This window comes from Helicoverpa zea, chromosome 10, assembly GCF_022581195.2.
Source record: "Helicoverpa zea isolate HzStark_Cry1AcR chromosome 10, ilHelZeax1.1, whole genome shotgun sequence".
NCBI lineage: Eukaryota > Metazoa > Arthropoda > Insecta > Lepidoptera > Noctuidae > Helicoverpa > Helicoverpa zea.
Genome location: NC_061461.1, coordinates 6796849 through 6816969, shown reverse-complemented (window position 1 = coordinate 6816969; position 20121 = coordinate 6796849). Strand labels below are relative to the sequence as shown.

The 20121-nt window shown below is 34.4% G+C and overlaps 2 protein-coding genes across 2 annotated transcripts; both read right to left on the bottom strand.

Moving 5' to 3' along the window:
• Positions 1–1251: 1251 nt before the first annotated feature.
• On the bottom strand, positions 1252–7099 carry LOC124634139 (glutamate receptor ionotropic, kainate 2-like). The gene is made up of 14 exons (XM_047169562.1): positions 7062–7099; positions 6346–6542; positions 5829–6076; positions 5548–5652; positions 5282–5395; positions 4965–5162; positions 4414–4575; positions 3947–4146; positions 3466–3664; positions 3228–3316; positions 2984–3114; positions 2791–2906; positions 2428–2574; positions 1252–1967 (listed from the first exon to the last, which is right to left on the bottom strand). Exons 1-14 carry the CDS (start codon positions 7097–7099, stop codon positions 1710–1712), a joined length of 2202 nt encoding a protein of 733 aa, XP_047025518.1. The 3' UTR covers positions 1252–1709.
• Positions 7100–8560: 1461 nt separating this feature from the next.
• On the bottom strand, positions 8561–18696 carry LOC124634069 (glutamate receptor ionotropic, kainate 3-like). The gene is made up of 17 exons (XM_047169478.1): positions 18326–18696; positions 17974–18119; positions 16507–16674; positions 14925–15076; positions 13655–13851; positions 13138–13385; positions 12857–12961; positions 12591–12704; positions 12274–12471; positions 11723–11884; positions 11256–11455; positions 10775–10973; positions 10537–10625; positions 10293–10423; positions 10100–10215; positions 9737–9883; positions 8561–9276 (listed from the first exon to the last, which is right to left on the bottom strand). The coding sequence occupies exons 1-17, from the start codon at positions 18396–18398 to the stop codon at positions 9019–9021; spliced, it is 2703 nt and encodes a 900-aa protein (XP_047025434.1). The 5' UTR covers positions 18399–18696; the 3' UTR covers positions 8561–9018.
• Between the last annotated feature and the right edge of the window lie 1425 nt (positions 18697–20121).

Below are 20121 nucleotides of genomic sequence, written 5' to 3'. Positions count from 1 at the left end.
TTTACCTTTCATTTTTCTTTCCACAGTCTCAATTTTCCTCTACTATTTACCATGAACCGGGTTATCCAACAAATGAGTGTCGAATTCCATGAACCAACTACGTAGCTACTAGCTAGTTCATATCATGTCGAGCTGTTAATTAGTACGTGGTTTGAGAAATGCGTGGCAGTCCGTCCTTGTAATGTGTCGACCGTGAGGAGGGTGCGGTAATGAAGGAACTTGATCGAGGAGCCGCCACTTCTTGGGGTCATTCCTTATATTTCAGAACCGTTGACAACGAGTCCAAGCGAAAGGAGGTACGAATTAAATAGGTTCTGTTGTTTATGGTGTAGATTTTTTTTAGCTTGTAAGGATATATTATTATTTATTTATTTATTTAATATCTTTGAAACCAACCCCGACATAGTTGGGAAAAGGCTTGGGAAAGGATGACGATTTACTTAATATTGTTGATGATAGTTAAAATCTTTACCATAGAGAAGCGTCATGTATTACACTAGTCACAATTTGGCGAATTGGGTCTCAAATACAACTTTGGCGTTTTCAAAAAATCTCTACTCTAGGCTGTTTTGTTGGCTGGTGAATCGATTATATAAAATTTAATAATGTATTTATACTATAGGAATATCAACCACTTATTTTTATTACATTAAACCCAAGCTCCTGATGTCTTATTCATAATAATTAATCTGTAGACCGCAGTAAAGCCACGCAAGTTGTAAGTTGGTGTCAGGCAATTATTTATGCTAATGGACACGCTGAGGTCAGTGTCCACTCCGCTTCGGACACTGAAATAATGGTTTTATGTGTCCCTTCCAACAGTTGTGGAATTCGATCTTTTAGTAGATAGAAATAATTTGTTCAAGTTTACATTGTGTGGATAACCACCCAATTAGATAATGATTGATATCTTGAAAGTGAAATTACCAAAAGAAAAACTGGACAGAATTAAAAAAATAAAACTGTACTTATTCTTAAATGTCCCATTGCCGGCAAAGGCAAGGTAAATTAGCAAGCTAATTTGATTTTAAGAGTCATTAGTCGTAGCCCGCATTACATCGGGGTCACAGAATTTCGCCTCAGCTATAATGGACGCTGTAAGTGAAGCCAATTTTTTATCCTCCTTGACAATAATCATAAATAATTCCGTGAGGGATGACATATGTGAGGAAAACAAGTCGTTAAGTAGCTGGCAAAGGGAGCCTATTTTAGAAACCACTTTTTAGACGTGCCAAGAAATAAAAGAACCTATTTTTAGACAAAGTAAAATTTATTTAACGGTAAACAATACCTTTCTTTTTTTAACATACATTATAATTATGTAATAATAAATAACTAACTATAGTATAATTAAAATAAATTCATACGAAAATTGAGATGTTAGAAGACATTAACAAAAAACTAAATTATTTTAAATTCAACCAGTTTAAATTAACTTCAACACGCTATTCCATTTCATGTTATTTTAAACAACAATATTATTATTCAAAGGTTTGTTTGCAGAAGAGTAGGTAATTAATTTCCTGAGAAATGGGCTGAGGGCGTTATACCATCTCGCCAAAAGTATAACTACCACCACATTGGTTTCTGTCACTAACATAAACTATGTTACATGGTTCCTTTGTAACGAATATACTCAAAAGCTTGACTTAAAAGGGCATTACCATATTCCTTTCAACAACACGTGTACTACTTAAATTAATATCAATTTAGCTATAGGATCGTCGCTTAGCGAAAGCCACACTAAGACTTCGTGACGAATGCCTGGAGCTATGTGAATGATGTGTTCTATGAGTGTCGCAGGACCGAATCGAGTGTAGCGAACGTATATCATCCTTGCCTTCAGCTTTCGCCAGAGCTTCGAAGCTGCCTTCGATCGCCTTCTGTGGTCGCTTAACGGGTTTTATATGACCGCTAAACTTTAGAGCAAACTTTAGCTCTTCTATCAGCTCGTATTTGAAGGTTGTCTAAAATAAATCGAAGTAAAAATATACCACATCTTCAACTTAAAAAATATGTAAAACCATTTGACACAGTGGAACATTTTTCGCTCCGGTTACAATTCCTAATATATTATGTACAGAGACCCAAACATTTTATAAGAAATAACACAACGTGTTCGTGTGTGTATATATAGTCAAGGGAAGGGTTTTGGAGACAGTCTAGTTTGATCTAGCACTCAAACAAACATTTGTGTGTGAACTAAGGCCCTCAACACTACGTTTGTACAAAGGACTACCTAAATCAATTTGTTGAAAACGTAAGTCTAGTTCAACAAGAAATAATGGTGGGAGAATGTTATAAGTGGGTATAATTTGCTGTGCTCAGAAAAGAACTACATAATTCTATATTTAACAAAATTCTTTTGATTATGTAAAAGGTACCTATGCATCGAAAGTTCCGCTTCAGTATAAAGTCATTACTTACACTATATTTGACGGATCTCTTGAATACTCCCCACAGCATATCTATAATAGATATAAACAGTCCTATGAGGCAGCCGACGCCGAGCACTACGAATGCACCCAACATGTTCTTCATACCCAACTGTTTCTGATCTGCATCACGTTTTTCCTATATACACACAAATAAATATTTTGAGTTTCGAATCAAAATGTTTTATTTTTTTAATAAATGTTACAAATGTAACAAGAAAGTCTAATGCAAAATGTAGCCATAACTCCAAGAAATTCCTTATAATTCGCTACAAATTCTGCGAGGGTGATATTATTGTTAGTCTTCAATTGTTCATTTTATTTAAACTGTAGATAAACCATATGTATTACTTACTCCACACTTCCCACCGCCCCTTTTCTCTTTCCACCAAATGTTCCTCAGTTTTTCTATTTCACCATTTTCCTTGAGTTTTAGTAATGCATCATCAATATATTTCTTATAAGGCGATTCTACAAACAAAATAAGATATGAAATGAAGTATTGGTACTAATATTAAGTTAAAATAATATTTGAATGTGTTTCATACTCTTTTTCATTCCGATGCCGTAACTTTTGGAGTCCAGTAGACCACCGACTTGCAGTAAGTCGCAATGTCTCTCCTTATAATATTCCAAAGATGTGGATTCCATAAAGAATGCATAATTTTGAGTTTCAGCCCTAAAATAAAATTTAATCGAAGTGTAAAGAAGTTTAATTTAACATCAAAAGTAAATATTTAAGACTAAAAAACGATAGGTATATATATTTTCAAAGTATATGATATTATTAACCAGTAGACACCAATGTCATTCTCTTTGGCGAGCCAATTGTGTGCCTTCATTTTTTTGAACATGGCCTGGTATATCGGGTTTGTAGAATTCTGCAAGAAAATATAATAATTTCATTTTTCATAGCAAATGTTAAAGACTAAATGTAAAAAAAACGTTATTGTAGATATTGTTTACAATTTACAAAATAAATTGATGATATTAATTTATATATAATAAATAATATATTAAAGTGACCTACCTCAAAGAACTGTTTAGTGGATCCTTTTTCCTTGGCGCCGTAAGTAATTGATTTTGATTCATAGAGCTCTTGAACTGTTTCGAAAGGCAAGACATTTTTCTCGACAGTGAGGAAGGCGACTAAAGTACCGACGTATGATGCCACCATTACCATGGTGAAAAACCACCATACACTGGTTATCATACGGGGACCTATCGCTCTGGAAATAAATACCTAATTAAGTTTTCATTAATTGATAAACGTATGTATGTAAAAAAAAAACTAAATACGATTGAAGAAATAATATTAAAAATGAAAACACAAAACTACTCAAAATACCTACAGCAACTTAAAAGAGTCTTCAGTTCGAGGAAAAGTAAAATACAAATGAAATCTGAAAAATAATCTTCCGTATCGATAAAAACTTATCTTTCTTTATTATGTGTCTGTACAATTTCTTTTGAAATTAATAAAAACATGACATATTGGTAATAAAACTTACATGGGTGCAATTTCTGAACCTTGCTGCATAACAGATCCTATAATGAGCCATACGGAGTTGGCGAAACTGAACTGATTATTCAATTCTTCAGGGGATTCTATACAGGGCACTGGATTCTGCCATTCCTTGTTTGATATACGGCCTACGAAGATCATCGTGACTCCCAAAGCCAATTGGATTAGCATCATGTAGTACCAAACCTGGAGACGAAAAAAATAAATATAAGTACAGCATCACTAGCACTTTCCGAATTGATTATCTTTCAAAAATTCCAGCTGCATTATGCAGGGGATAATAGCAAAATTTGTATCGCAGGCAAAATTTAACTCTTCAATAAGATTCAGCAACTCAACAGCTCAAAGATGAAAGTTCATTTAAAACAATCTATTGTCGACATAAGTACCTTATTTGCACCACAAAGTACACACTCTATACCAAGCAATATATTAAAACCTTATTCAAAATACCTCCTTAGAGAAGACAGCCATGAAAGAGAACATCTCGGGTGGCTGCTTACTGGGCTCCTTATACAGTATTCCGATACCAAGTGTCATGAACGGCGTGGAAAAATCTATGCCACTCTGTCTCACTGCCGTTATAGTTAAGTCGCATATAGCTAGGTCCGCTCTCTACAAAACCACAAAGTCGGTAACAGAATGTATTCAAAATTCCGGCTATTTATAAAAATGTAAAAACGAGACTATTTAAAAGATGACGATGAAAAAACAAGCTTAGGAGTTTCTTCTGTAACAACCGATACTGAAAAAAAGGCTATTGCTATTAAACTTCCTGACAATAAAAGACTTTAAGCTCGCACGGAGCTAATTCTTGGTACCAGCGAAAACATTAAATAACGTAGTAGGTAGCTGTATCTTTTGCTTCTAACCGCAACAAAAATTAAAACCTATAATCCTCACCAACTCTTGCTTCCACAATTTTCTCAATAGATACTAGCTTTCACATTTGAAATATAACTTAAGGAGTAGGACTATCAATATTGGTACAAGTACGTATTTACCTCTTCTCTAAGCTGAAGAGCCATGCCAGTCCATTCACCGGTCTCAGTTTTAGTGCCATAGTCTTCTTCAACGGCAAATTCGTAGCTAAATCCTAGAATTTCACTCAATTTATCAATCAAATCAATTGTGAATCCTTCGTACTGATCGTTACCCTCTAATTTCTTATCTGATTTTCTCATGTATCCGTATGGCGGAGCCTAGAACATATAATATGAATGTCACTGTACCATTATGTGCTTCATACTAATTATAAAATGACGTGAATATGTGAGAACACAAAAGATTGAATATCAGTCTTAAGCAAAGCAACTCATACCAACGAAATCAGTACTCTTAACGATTTGTTCCTCAGTGCTGACTCTTGAGTGATTTCTGCATCAGCAACGAGCGGCCTGTTTATTTTCAATTCATTGTTTGTCCAATTACCTATCTGTAAGATACCAAACAGTATATTTTACAATACCTACATGAACTTATTCAGAAAAAATCTTGTTGAAAAAAAAACATTTCCAAAAAGGTTTAGATTGAATTTAAGATGTTATTGCAAATGTCATAGATAAAAGTTTCAGAGAGTGTCCTTACTGACTGATTGCCAGCTGAAGTTAATTCAAGTATATTGAATGTGACATCAGTCCGCTGTCCCACCCCGTCGAATATCAATGACCTTGTTAGTCCTTCTACCTTGTTCTGTAATAAATCAAACATACTTTTAAAGCAATTGATAAAGTTTTGGGTAACTGCAATAGCCATGATACTCTCAAGCCGTTCGATTTTTAAAAGCTCTCAGTTTAAAGCGACGTCCAATGGCTTGTACTGCGATAAGCAACGTCATTGAAATTAATGGACCATAGACCGAGGCTTACCGTCTTCATAAAATTGAGTAGTGTCGATCCAAAACTCCAAGCTTGGTAATTCTCACAGCTCAGAGTCTCAGGTTGCACCTTAACCTTCTTGAAGGCAGCAGCGAACACTTCGACTGCATCATGTATGAGTAACACTTGAGTTTTAAGCTGTTCAGGTTTAAATGTTTTCCCAGTTTCTAAGTTCAGTGTGGATGTGAAGTTCCACAGTTTCTCATTGTCCTTGTCTTGTAGTTCTACTAAACGAAATCCTGAAATGTAATTGAGAATTTTAGTACCATTACTTCTTAAGACTTTCCTAATATTATTAAGCTGAAGAGTTCGTGTGTTAGAAACGCTAATCAAAGCGCTAATCTCGGGAATACCTGTAGGATTTCAAAAGATCGTTGAGATCATGTTTATCTAGATATTAGGTTATCTCTTTATCCCGGTACACCATGTAGCTACATTCCCACTTGATGCGGGAGAAACCACTCGAGAATACTATCTATATAAAAAAATGATGACAAATTTAACTCACCCGTCATATTAACTCCTCCATATTTGAACCGACTCATGTCCAAAGTAAAGAGGTCGGGCGATACGAAAATATACGAATGTTCCTCAGCCATCATGCCTACTTGTTGTGCATGAAGCAATACTTGCTCCAAGTATCTAGATGGAGAATCTACCACGAAGTTCTTGTAGCCATTGTGTTTAGCATCGATAAGTACGTCTCTATAAAAACATTAACAAACAACATAAAAACATTTATTAAAAAATATATGGATATAACTATATATTGCTATATATTATAACTATATATTAAGGTTATTTCAATTTTTTTAGCTTTCGTATAGTTAACTTTCGTTGAAATAATTGCCTTAAAATTTTAAGTGAAGATGGATGAGAAAAAGTTTCAGTACTAATACTAACGCGAGTGGCTTTGTCTTGAAGAAAAGTTGATAACTTTATCAATGCACCGCCTAACCTTGTGCATACAAATCATTTCGAGTCTAACACAAGTATTATTTTCATGCTTAGGTGCGGAGGAAACGTAGTGTCAGAGTTTCCAATTTAGTTTATCTTTGAACTCAAGGGAAAATGTGTGGAGTCACATAAACAAATAATATCCACGGATTCCCAAGCGCAAAACAAAACAACTAAAGCAAAACTTGTATCAGAGCGGAGTTTTCCGTTTTATTCCCTATTTTGTTTAACGAGTAGGAGTATAAAGCAACATTAAGAAAAATAAACTCTGTAACATGCCACAGCTTGCAGGATGACGCCCACATTTCGGAACTACAAAGAGATTATTTTATCTTTTTCAAATAAAATGCATATTGTCTGGCCGCAAAATGTACCCGTATTTGTACTGTATGTTTATATTTTGTAACATGGAGCTATGTTGTTTTGAGTGATTTGTGGTTGAACTTTCCTCTGAACTGACAAAGAAATAATACGGTGAAAAAAGATGGCGGGATTATTGAGATTTCTTCTCTTTGAGAAAATATTAAAATGAGTGAAATCATTGTGATCCTATCGGGCAATGATTCATCAAATCTTCTAGAAGATAACTGTTTTTCTAAGCCTAAGTTCTAAGTGTAGATTTTAATAAGATAGGTGAGCATGTCGAGCTGTTAATTAGTACGTGGTTTGAGAAATGCGTGGCAGTCCGTCCTTGTAATGTGTCGACCGTGAGGAGGGTGCGGTAATGAAGGAACTTGATCGAGGAGCCGCCACTTCTTGGGGTCATTCCTTATATTTCAGAACCGTTGACAACGAGTCCAAGCGAAAGGAGGTACGAATTAAATAGGTTCTGTTGTTTATGGTGTAGATTTTTTTTAGCTTGTAAGGATATATTATTATTTATTTATTTATTTAATATCTTTGAAACCAACCCCGACATAGTTGGGAAAAGGCTTGGGAAAGGATGACGATTTACTTAATATTGTTGATGATAGTTAAAATCTTTACCATAGAGAAGCGTCATGTATTACACTAGTCACAATTTGGCGAATTGGGTCTCAAATACAACTTTGGCGTTTTCAAAAAATCTCTACTCTAGGCTGTTTTGTTGGCTGGTGAATCGATTATATAAAATTTAATAATGTATTTATACTATAGGAATATCAACCACTTATTTTTATTACATTAAACCCAAGCTCCTGATGTCTTATTCATAATAATTAATCTGTAGACCGCAGTAAAGCCACGCAAGTTGTAAGTTGGTGTCAGGCAATTATTTATGCTAATGGACACGCTGAGGTCAGTGTCCACTCCGCTTCGGACACTGAAATAATGGTTTTATGTGTCCCTTCCAACAGTTGTGGAATTCGATCTTTTAGTAGATAGAAATAATTTGTTCAAGTTTACATTGTGTGGATAACCACCCAATTAGATAATGATTGATATCTTGAAAGTGAAATTACCAAAAGAAAAACTGGACAGAATTAAAAAAATAAAACTGTACTTATTCTTAAATGTCCCATTGCCGGCAAAGGCAAGGTAAATTAGCAAGCTAATTTGATTTTAAGAGTCATTAGTCGTAGCCCGCATTACATCGGGGTCACAGAATTTCGCCTCAGCTATAATGGACGCTGTAAGTGAAGCCAATTTTTTATCCTCCTTGACAATAATCATAAATAATTCCGTGAGGGATGACATATGTGAGGAAAACAAGTCGTTAAGTAGCTGGCAAAGGGAGCCTATTTTAGAAACCACTTTTTAGACGTGCCAAGAAATAAAAGAACCTATTTTTAGACAAAGTAAAATTTATTTAACGGTAAACAATACCTTTCTTTTTTTAACATACATTATAATTATGTAATAATAAATAACTAACTATAGTATAATTAAAATAAATTCATACGAAAATTGAGATGTTAGAAGACATTAACAAAAAACTAAATTATTTTAAATTCAACCAGTTTAAATTAACTTCAACACGCTATTCCATTTCATGTTATTTTAAACAACAATATTATTATTCAAAGGTTTGTTTGCAGAAGAGTAGGTAATTAATTTCCTGAGAAATGGGCTGAGGGCGTTATACCATCTCGCCAAAAGTATAACTACCACCACATTGGTTTCTGTCACTAACATAAACTATGTTACATGGTTCCTTTGTAACGAATATACTCAAAAGCTTGACTTAAAAGGGCATTACCATATTCCTTTCAACAACACGTGTACTACTTAAATTAATATCAATTTAGCTATAGGATCGTCGCTTAGCGAAAGCCACACTAAGACTTCGTGACGAATGCCTGGAGCTATGTGAATGATGTGTTCTATGAGTGTCGCAGGACCGAATCGAGTGTAGCGAACGTATATCATCCTTGCCTTCAGCTTTCGCCAGAGCTTCGAAGCTGCCTTCGATCGCCTTCTGTGGTCGCTTAACGGGTTTTATATGACCGCTAAACTTTAGAGCAAACTTTAGCTCTTCTATCAGCTCGTATTTGAAGGTTGTCTAAAATAAATCGAAGTAAAAATATACCACATCTTCAACTTAAAAAATATGTAAAACCATTTGACACAGTGGAACATTTTTCGCTCCGGTTACAATTCCTAATATATTATGTACAGAGACCCAAACATTTTATAAGAAATAACACAACGTGTTCGTGTGTGTATATATAGTCAAGGGAAGGGTTTTGGAGACAGTCTAGTTTGATCTAGCACTCAAACAAACATTTGTGTGTGAACTAAGGCCCTCAACACTACGTTTGTACAAAGGACTACCTAAATCAATTTGTTGAAAACGTAAGTCTAGTTCAACAAGAAATAATGGTGGGAGAATGTTATAAGTGGGTATAATTTGCTGTGCTCAGAAAAGAACTACATAATTCTATATTTAACAAAATTCTTTTGATTATGTAAAAGGTACCTATGCATCGAAAGTTCCGCTTCAGTATAAAGTCATTACTTACACTATATTTGACGGATCTCTTGAATACTCCCCACAGCATATCTATAATAGATATAAACAGTCCTATGAGGCAGCCGACGCCGAGCACTACGAATGCACCCAACATGTTCTTCATACCCAACTGTTTCTGATCTGCATCACGTTTTTCCTATATACACACAAATAAATATTTTGAGTTTCGAATCAAAATGTTTTATTTTTTTAATAAATGTTACAAATGTAACAAGAAAGTCTAATGCAAAATGTAGCCATAACTCCAAGAAATTCCTTATAATTCGCTACAAATTCTGCGAGGGTGATATTATTGTTAGTCTTCAATTGTTCATTTTATTTAAACTGTAGATAAACCATATGTATTACTTACTCCACACTTCCCACCGCCCCTTTTCTCTTTCCACCAAATGTTCCTCAGTTTTTCTATTTCACCATTTTCCTTGAGTTTTAGTAATGCATCATCAATATATTTCTTATAAGGCGATTCTACAAACAAAATAAGATATGAAATGAAGTATTGGTACTAATATTAAGTTAAAATAATATTTGAATGTGTTTCATACTCTTTTTCATTCCGATGCCGTAACTTTTGGAGTCCAGTAGACCACCGACTTGCAGTAAGTCGCAATGTCTCTCCTTATAATATTCCAAAGATGTGGATTCCATAAAGAATGCATAATTTTGAGTTTCAGCCCTAAAATAAAATTTAATCGAAGTGTAAAGAAGTTTAATTTAACATCAAAAGTAAATATTTAAGACTAAAAAACGATAGGTATATATATTTTCAAAGTATATGATATTATTAACCAGTAGACACCAATGTCATTCTCTTTGGCGAGCCAATTGTGTGCCTTCATTTTTTTGAACATGGCCTGGTATATCGGGTTTGTAGAATTCTGCAAGAAAATATAATAATTTCATTTTTCATAGCAAATGTTAAAGACTAAATGTAAAAAAAACGTTATTGTAGATATTGTTTACAATTTACAAAATAAATTGATGATATTAATTTATATATAATAAATAATATATTAAAGTGACCTACCTCAAAGAACTGTTTAGTGGATCCTTTTTCCTTGGCGCCGTAAGTAATTGATTTTGATTCATAGAGCTCTTGAACTGTTTCGAAAGGCAAGACATTTTTCTCGACAGTGAGGAAGGCGACTAAAGTACCGACGTATGATGCCACCATTACCATGGTGAAAAACCACCATACACTGGTTATCATACGGGGACCTATCGCTCTGGAAATAAATACCTAATTAAGTTTTCATTAATTGATAAACGTATGTATGTAAAAAAAAAACTAAATACGATTGAAGAAATAATATTAAAAATGAAAACACAAAACTACTCAAAATACCTACAGCAACTTAAAAGAGTCTTCAGTTCGAGGAAAAGTAAAATACAAATGAAATCTGAAAAATAATCTTCCGTATCGATAAAAACTTATCTTTCTTTATTATGTGTCTGTACAATTTCTTTTGAAATTAATAAAAACATGACATATTGGTAATAAAACTTACATGGGTGCAATTTCTGAACCTTGCTGCATAACAGATCCTATAATGAGCCATACGGAGTTGGCGAAACTGAACTGATTATTCAATTCTTCAGGGGATTCTATACAGGGCACTGGATTCTGCCATTCCTTGTTTGATATACGGCCTACGAAGATCATCGTGACTCCCAAAGCCAATTGGATTAGCATCATGTAGTACCAAACCTGGAGACGAAAAAAATAAATATAAGTACAGCATCACTAGCACTTTCCGAATTGATTATCTTTCAAAAATTCCAGCTGCATTATGCAGGGGATAATAGCAAAATTTGTATCGCAGGCAAAATTTAACTCTTCAATAAGATTCAGCAACTCAACAGCTCAAAGATGAAAGTTCATTTAAAACAATCTATTGTCGACATAAGTACCTTATTTGCACCACAAAGTACACACTCTATACCAAGCAATATATTAAAACCTTATTCAAAATACCTCCTTAGAGAAGACAGCCATGAAAGAGAACATCTCGGGTGGCTGCTTACTGGGCTCCTTATACAGTATTCCGATACCAAGTGTCATGAACGGCGTGGAAAAATCTATGCCACTCTGTCTCACTGCCGTTATAGTTAAGTCGCATATAGCTAGGTCCGCTCTCTACAAAACCACAAAGTCGGTAACAGAATGTATTCAAAATTCCGGCTATTTATAAAAATGTAAAAACGAGACTATTTAAAAGATGACGATGAAAAAACAAGCTTAGGAGTTTCTTCTGTAACAACCGATACTGAAAAAAAGGCTATTGCTATTAAACTTCCTGACAATAAAAGACTTTAAGCTCGCACGGAGCTAATTCTTGGTACCAGCGAAAACATTAAATAACGTAGTAGGTAGCTGTATCTTTTGCTTCTAACCGCAACAAAAATTAAAACCTATAATCCTCACCAACTCTTGCTTCCACAATTTTCTCAATAGATACTAGCTTTCACATTTGAAATATAACTTAAGGAGTAGGACTATCAATATTGGTACAAGTACGTATTTACCTCTTCTCTAAGCTGAAGAGCCATGCCAGTCCATTCACCGGTCTCAGTTTTAGTGCCATAGTCTTCTTCAACGGCAAATTCGTAGCTAAATCCTAGAATTTCACTCAATTTATCAATCAAATCAATTGTGAATCCTTCGTACTGATCGTTACCCTCTAATTTCTTATCTGATTTTCTCATGTATCCGTATGGCGGAGCCTAGAACATATAATATGAATGTCACTGTACCATTATGTGCTTCATACTAATTATAAAATGACGTGAATATGTGAGAACACAAAAGATTGAATATCAGTCTTAAGCAAAGCAACTCATACCAACGAAATCAGTACTCTTAACGATTTGTTCCTCAGTGCTGACTCTTGAGTGATTTCTGCATCAGCAACGAGCGGCCTGTTTATTTTCAATTCATTGTTTGTCCAATTACCTATCTGTAAGATACCAAACAGTATATTTTACAATACCTACATGAACTTATTCAGAAAAAATCTTGTTGAAAAAAAAACATTTCCAAAAAGGTTTAGATTGAATTTAAGATGTTATTGCAAATGTCATAGATAAAAGTTTCAGAGAGTGTCCTTACTGACTGATTGCCAGCTGAAGTTAATTCAAGTATATTGAATGTGACATCAGTCCGCTGTCCCACCCCGTCGAATATCAATGACCTTGTTAGTCCTTCTACCTTGTTCTGTAATAAATCAAACATACTTTTAAAGCAATTGATAAAGTTTTGGGTAACTGCAATAGCCATGATACTCTCAAGCCGTTCGATTTTTAAAAGCTCTCAGTTTAAAGCGACGTCCAATGGCTTGTACTGCGATAAGCAACGTCATTGAAATTAATGGACCATAGACCGAGGCTTACCGTCTTCATAAAATTGAGTAGTGTCGATCCAAAACTCCAAGCTTGGTAATTCTCACAGCTCAGAGTCTCAGGTTGCACCTTAACCTTCTTGAAGGCAGCAGCGAACACTTCGACTGCATCATGTATGAGTAACACTTGAGTTTTAAGCTGTTCAGGTTTAAATGTTTTCCCAGTTTCTAAGTTCAGTGTGGATGTGAAGTTCCACAGTTTCTCATTGTCCTTGTCTTGTAGTTCTACTAAACGAAATCCTGAAATGTAATTGAGAATTTTAGTACCATTACTTCTTAAGACTTTCCTAATATTATTAAGCTGAAGAGTTCGTGTGTTAGAAACGCTAATCAAAGCGCTAATCTCGGGAATACCTGTAGGATTTCAAAAGATCGTTGAGATCATGTTTATCTAGATATTAGGTTATCTCTTTATCCCGGTACACCATGTAGCTACATTCCCACTTGATGCGGGAGAAACCACTCGAGAATACTATCTATATAAAAAAATGATGACAAATTTAACTCACCCGTCATATTAACTCCTCCATATTTGAACCGACTCATGTCCAAAGTAAAGAGGTCGGGCGATACGAAAATATACGAATGTTCCTCAGCCATCATGCCTACTTGTTGTGCATGAAGCAATACTTGCTCCAAGTATCTAGATGGAGAATCTACCACGAAGTTCTTGTAGCCATTGTGTTTAGCATCGATAAGTACGTCTCTATAAAAACATTAACAAACAACATAAAAACATTTATTAAAAAATATATGGATATAACTATATATTGCTATATATTATAACTATATATTAAGGTTATTTCAATTTTTTTAGCTTTCGTATAGTTAACTTTCGTTGAAATAATTGCCTTAAAATTTTAAGTGAAGATGGATGAGAAAAAGTTTCAGTACTAATACTAACGCGAGTGGCTTTGTCTTGAAGAAAAGTTGATAACTTTATCAATGCACCGCCTAACCTTGTGCATACAAATCATTTCGAGTCTAACACAAGTATTATTTTCATGCTTAGGTGCGGAGGAAACGTAGTGTCAGAGTTTCCAATTTAGTTTATCTTTGAACTCAAGGGAAAATGTGTGGAGTCACATAAACAAATAATATCCACGGATTCCCAAGCGCAAAACAAAACAACTAAAGCAAAACTTGTATCAGAGCGGAGTTTTCCGTTTTATTCCCTATTTTGTTTAACGAGTAGGAGTATAAAGCAACATTAAGAAAAATAAACTCTGTAACATGCCACAGCTTGCAGGATGACGCCCACATTTCGGAACTACAAAGAGATTATTTTATCTTTTTCAAATAAAATGCATATTGTCTGGCCGCAAAATGTACCCGTATTTGTACTGTATGTTTATATTTTGTAACATGGAGCTATGTTGTTTTGAGTGATTTGTGGTTGAACTTTCCTCTGAACTGACAAAGAAATAATACGGTGAAAAAAGATGGCGGGATTATTGAGATTTCTTCTCTTTGAGAAAATATTAAAATGAGTGAAATCATTGTGATCCTATCGGGCAATGATTCATCAAATCTTCTAGAAGATAACTGTTTTTCTAAGCCTAAGTTCTAAGTGTAGATTTTAATAAGATAGGTGAGGTCAAACGAACTTATTTTAATTGTCCGTTTTGAAAAGGAAAATAGGAAAAGAAGATTTCAAATTGAACTGAGTTAGAGGCAGCACGATGATTTCTAGCCAAAAGTAGGTACAGGAAAGTAAACTAAGAACAGTATACGGTTTTATTTATAATTTATTTTTATTTATAAAAATAACAAGTTTACCTGTAATCACTCCCGCTAAGTTCTCTCAAACTGACGACTAAAGTGTCGTTGCCCATCTGCAACAGCTCACTGACGCGTATCAAACTGTGTCCCTTCGTGTACAAAAGAGTGAAATTTTTCCACTCCTTGTGTAGGATCAACTTTTGTAACACCTGGAAACATAAATTTTAAAATTCAACCATAAAATAATAGCTGGATATGCCTTTTTTGCACTGTTTTGACAAAAAGTAGGTACGTTCTTATTAGGCTACTTGCCCACAGACTTCAGACCTTTTGTAGGACTGATAATCGGATCTATTTTTTGTGACACTATCTAACTAGGATTTTCTTACCGAATTTTTGTAGGACGTTTGCGCTGCACTATTGGTGTCAGTGTATTCTATTGTTGTTCTACAACAAATCGGTCACCGATTTATCGGACGTGGGCGGGCAACATTATAGTTTATATTTGTTTGTTTACCAATAAAAAATGACCCTTGGAAAAATGATGGAATGTGTTCCATTCCTCCTAGAAAGGGTTAAGCACCCATCAAGATGTAATGTAAAGGAAATACACGTATAAATCACCTCAACTCAATTCAAAAAACTAGCAACTTATAACTATACAACTACAGTTGAGGCAGGTATGATTTTTTAAAGGTTTCTATTGATCTATTATCATTTGATAATAGATATAAAAACCTAGTTGCTAGGTGCTCTATAGGCAAAGTGCCTAAAGCATTCTTAATTTCTGAACATTAACATCAAGTCTCATATTGTCTAATCTTCATAAGCATTTCTCATCAGATATACGTACGTAGGTATAGTTTTGATCCTGGGAGTCAGATTTTAAACTACATTTTAAAACACCGAATAGCTTTTTGCTTGTGTTTCTTTTTTACAGCCTAACGAATTTTGCTCTTAATGTTTTGATTAATTTTTCATGCTCTCATATATTTTTAGTATCTAGTTTAGCCTTAGCTGCCTTTATTACATACAAATTAGCAATTTTATGAAAGCTTTTACAGCCTTTTTTCAATTAAAAGGCATTTTTATTTTGCTCTTAGTCAAAGTTAACACTGAAAGTTGACACAATAAAAAAAAACTTTTCGAAATGCAGGCCGTTAATAAAAAAGTTAATAATGTTTCAATGGCCACTATAATGGACTTTACGAAAAAATATATAATACATTATATGTAGTTATCTATTACAGATAAGTATTTCAAGTGGTTCAAAGTTAAAAGACCAGCTTGTTACTGACTGGTGATCTGTTCTACAGTTCAATCATTATTTTAGGTCAGAAGTATAAATAATAAAATACTCTATGATTTGTTTTGTTTACTTCTATCAGTCACTTTTTCCACTATGAAATTGTTTTTAATATAATTAAAGAATACATATAACGTGGCAATGTAGCCAGTCTTCTGGGCACGTTTCCGGAGAACAGTTTAGCTGATGAATACTTTGACGCTCAATCAATGTAATTCTATACCTACCTACATGTTTTATTTTTTTAATATTTCAAGCTTGTATATGTATATAGTGTGTTCATATTTACTTGTAAATAAAGTTGTAGCAAATAAAAAAAAAAGAAACCCTTACCATATTATAAGCAGTAGGGCTCGGATACATGTTCAGCACGAACCAGTCATCAGAATAAAGGTCATTATGTTCTATACTGATGTGTGGCAGTTCCAGCGCGTCAGATAGTCCCTGAATGATTTCACTGGAACGGCCTCCTGTGCCGTCTATGATGCCGATTACACCTTCCTGAAAATTTAATGTATTTTTCATTAATTGCAAAAGTGAATAAGATTTTTAAAGACTAGTGAGAAAGCGATTAAACGTAAAGTAAAATGAATTTAAAAATATATGTTGAATATTTGTTGCTTTTAGTATAATTTATACCAGTAATATAAAATTTTCACCTAAGTAGTGGCAGATCTTATAAAAACGCTATTTACTTTTAAACCCATACACAGGGTCATCATCATCATCATCATCTTAGCCATAGAACGTCCACTGCTGAACACACAATACACAGGGTACTAGATTCCAATCAAGAAGATAGAGTTTTAAGAAGACTAAAATCCCTCGCGATTTTATTACGATACTATTTATTCAAACGAAACAGACAACTAGACTAATAACAGAAATATACGGGGAACTAGTTTTTCTTTCCTGCAAATATAATCATTGCCCAAGGATGCCGCCATAATTCCATTTGTTTTAGTTTTCGCTTCCAATATGAAGTCCGACAAAGAAAATATGGATGCAAGAGAAAACATTTTTCTCTTTCGTGTTATCAATGTCACTCTACATAAGTACTTTGTGTAACTTGTACGACTTCGTATTAGTAAATTCGCTTTTGTTTTAAACAAATAAAAGCAGTAAAACAGTAATAATCCATTCTAACTAAAAGACTAAATTCAATTTGAATCGGAGATGAGCACAAAGTTTGCTTTCTGCATCCAAATTATCTCGTACCATGTAAAATAGGTAGGCGATGGAAAACAAAAGAACAATTGAATAAAACTCGTAAAAAAGTTGCGTTTTACAGTCAGATCAATGAACAGAAACCAAGACGATTGACGATAGTAGAAAAGACAATCCGTACTAATATTATAAGAAAATGCGAAAGTAACTCTGTCTGTGTGTCCGACTTTCGTACAAAAGCTACTGAACCGATTGAAATTAAATTTGGTTGACAGACAGCCTAAACCCTGCGAAAGGACATAGGCTGATTTTTATCACGTGTGGACAATAGTTTCCCCGGGACGCGGGTAAAACCGCGGGAAACAGCCAGTTGTAAAATAAAACGATCCATATCAATCGCAGGATCGCATTGTTTCAGACGACTGAATTCAAATTGAATGGGCACAAGCAGTAACTTAAATGAATTTAAATATCTAGCAATTAATTATGCTTTGTATTTTAACTAGTTTTACACTTGACTTCATTTTATTTGTTTTTAACCCCTAAAAAGTAATCTTTAAGTTTTATTTTCAAATGTGTTTGTGCTGTGAAGTGAACTGGACATATAAAATAGTTAGGAAAGTTTATGCATACCTCCGCTAGTTGGCATACATATTTGCTTATTTCCAAAACTTCTCCTCGCGTGGATACTTCTTTTATGGACGCAGTGAAATTAAAACTTTTTGCGCTCACCTCCAGAGCAGCTTTCATATCTTCTGAGTCTTTGTAAAATATTCCTCCTGGAATGTATTGGAGATCATTACAGTAAAAATAAATGACAATAGGAACTAGATATTCAGAAAACAAAACGCTTTAGAACACCTGAAAGTAAGAAAGGTTTGTAAAATGGTTTCCTATACCAAAGAGCTTACATGTATTTTATGACACAATTAACTGCCTAAATATGCAATAAGGTTATAACTAAAAATACAAGTTTAAAACTAACCGATCGGAGGTCCTTCTTGCGCTAAAACACATTGTGAAACGCAAACCAACAGCAACGGAATCAACACACGCATATTTCTATGAAATATTTTCACAACCACATCACTTTTAACTAAACATTGTCAACAAAATCACAACACTGGCCGCGGTAACCTCGTCTTACATTTCCGTATTTTATTTAAGAAAAATAGCTCTAATGTCGAGTAAAATTAAATGAGTATACGTCTCAGCACTGAAATCGATGCAGACTTTACAGTTAATCAATGTTTTAGAACATTGGCGTAATAAACGCTCAAAGTTTAGGCGGCGAGTTCGTAATGTGTTTAGATCGGTATTGGACGGCACGGCGCTCGCGACACGACGCGTCAGAAATAATCCCGCGCCTATATTTAGGTCGGGTTTTCCACAAAACGACATACTTTATCTCGATACCGTCTGTCTCAGTCTGGAGCGACGCCGACGGTTTGAAGAAACACGATTTACGGAAAAAAACTTGTTCGCTGTTTTTCAGCTTGTCCCGACTTTTGGTGAAATAACACAAAGTTTCCATTCATTTTTTTCTACAACGGAATAAAAATCAAACAATGTTTGAGTGTAAAAACTAATAACAGGTGTGTGTCGTCAGAGAATAGACAAGTGGGATATTTCCGTATTCTTTTGGCTGAAATTTTGGTACTTATATCTTAAAAACAGGCACTGAGAGTAGAGAGGTACTAGGAAAGCTTACTTATTCATTTATTATTTCTACCTATTTAAGAGTCGAAGGGAACAGACCAGGGGCCCGATTCTCTTAAGTTAATAATGACAAAATCGAATAGAAATCGAATCGCAATATGATCGCAATAGCAGTTTTAACCTTATCGGGCATTCTGCTACTAATATAAGACCAATCGTATTCCAATGACATTCGATTGGTCTGCTATTTTGGTGATTTTGATCTATACGGTAGTTTGCTGTACAATCATTTTGCAATCGTAAATCATTTGCAGACAAAGTTATTCATTATTGAATGACAGAAAAGGATAAAAACGTTTATTTCAAAGAAAAAATAGCGGAATACCACATACGCTTCAATCGTAATCGAGTCGGGATTGGATCTCAGTCGAACCGAGTCGAACATGAATCGTGTGTCACTTAAGTAAAATTAAGAGAATCGAGCCTCAGTCCTATATAAACGTAAAACGATAGCAGACTTAATGAAAATGACCAATCAACCTGATGGCTCTTACCGTTTGTGCAATGTCCGTCCACACAGCAATGCACGTTGAGAGCTATTCAAAGCGGCCAAAGGGAAATTATAAATAAATCATTCATTTTCTTTCTCCGTATTGAAATATTGAATTTTTTAAAGTATAGAAATGGTATAATGAAACTCAACCAATTACATTGATGGTATCTTTATTAATTTTTAGATTTAGTTCTTTACAACTAAATGTAGCGAAGAGTCAACACGTTCCTATACCTAATAGCAACCCATGTATGACATAATGTAACATGTTGATTATTTCAATAGTAGCCTTGTAAAAATATCTGCCACATTTATGAATTTTACAGAAAATTGTATCGTAAAATAACAAAAGTTGTTTTAGCTACATAAACGTTTTGTCGAACTTCTGGCAGGTAAACTCGACTTGTAAAAGGTTTGCACTTAGTAGAAACTGGGTCGCCATAACACGTTTTACAAGGGAAAACTCGTAGTTCCAGTTAACGGAACCCTCGAATCCAATCGTTCTACATTTCATCAAGATTAGTTCGTATGCAAGAGAGTGGTCGGCCATTGACGCATCGACGCGCCGT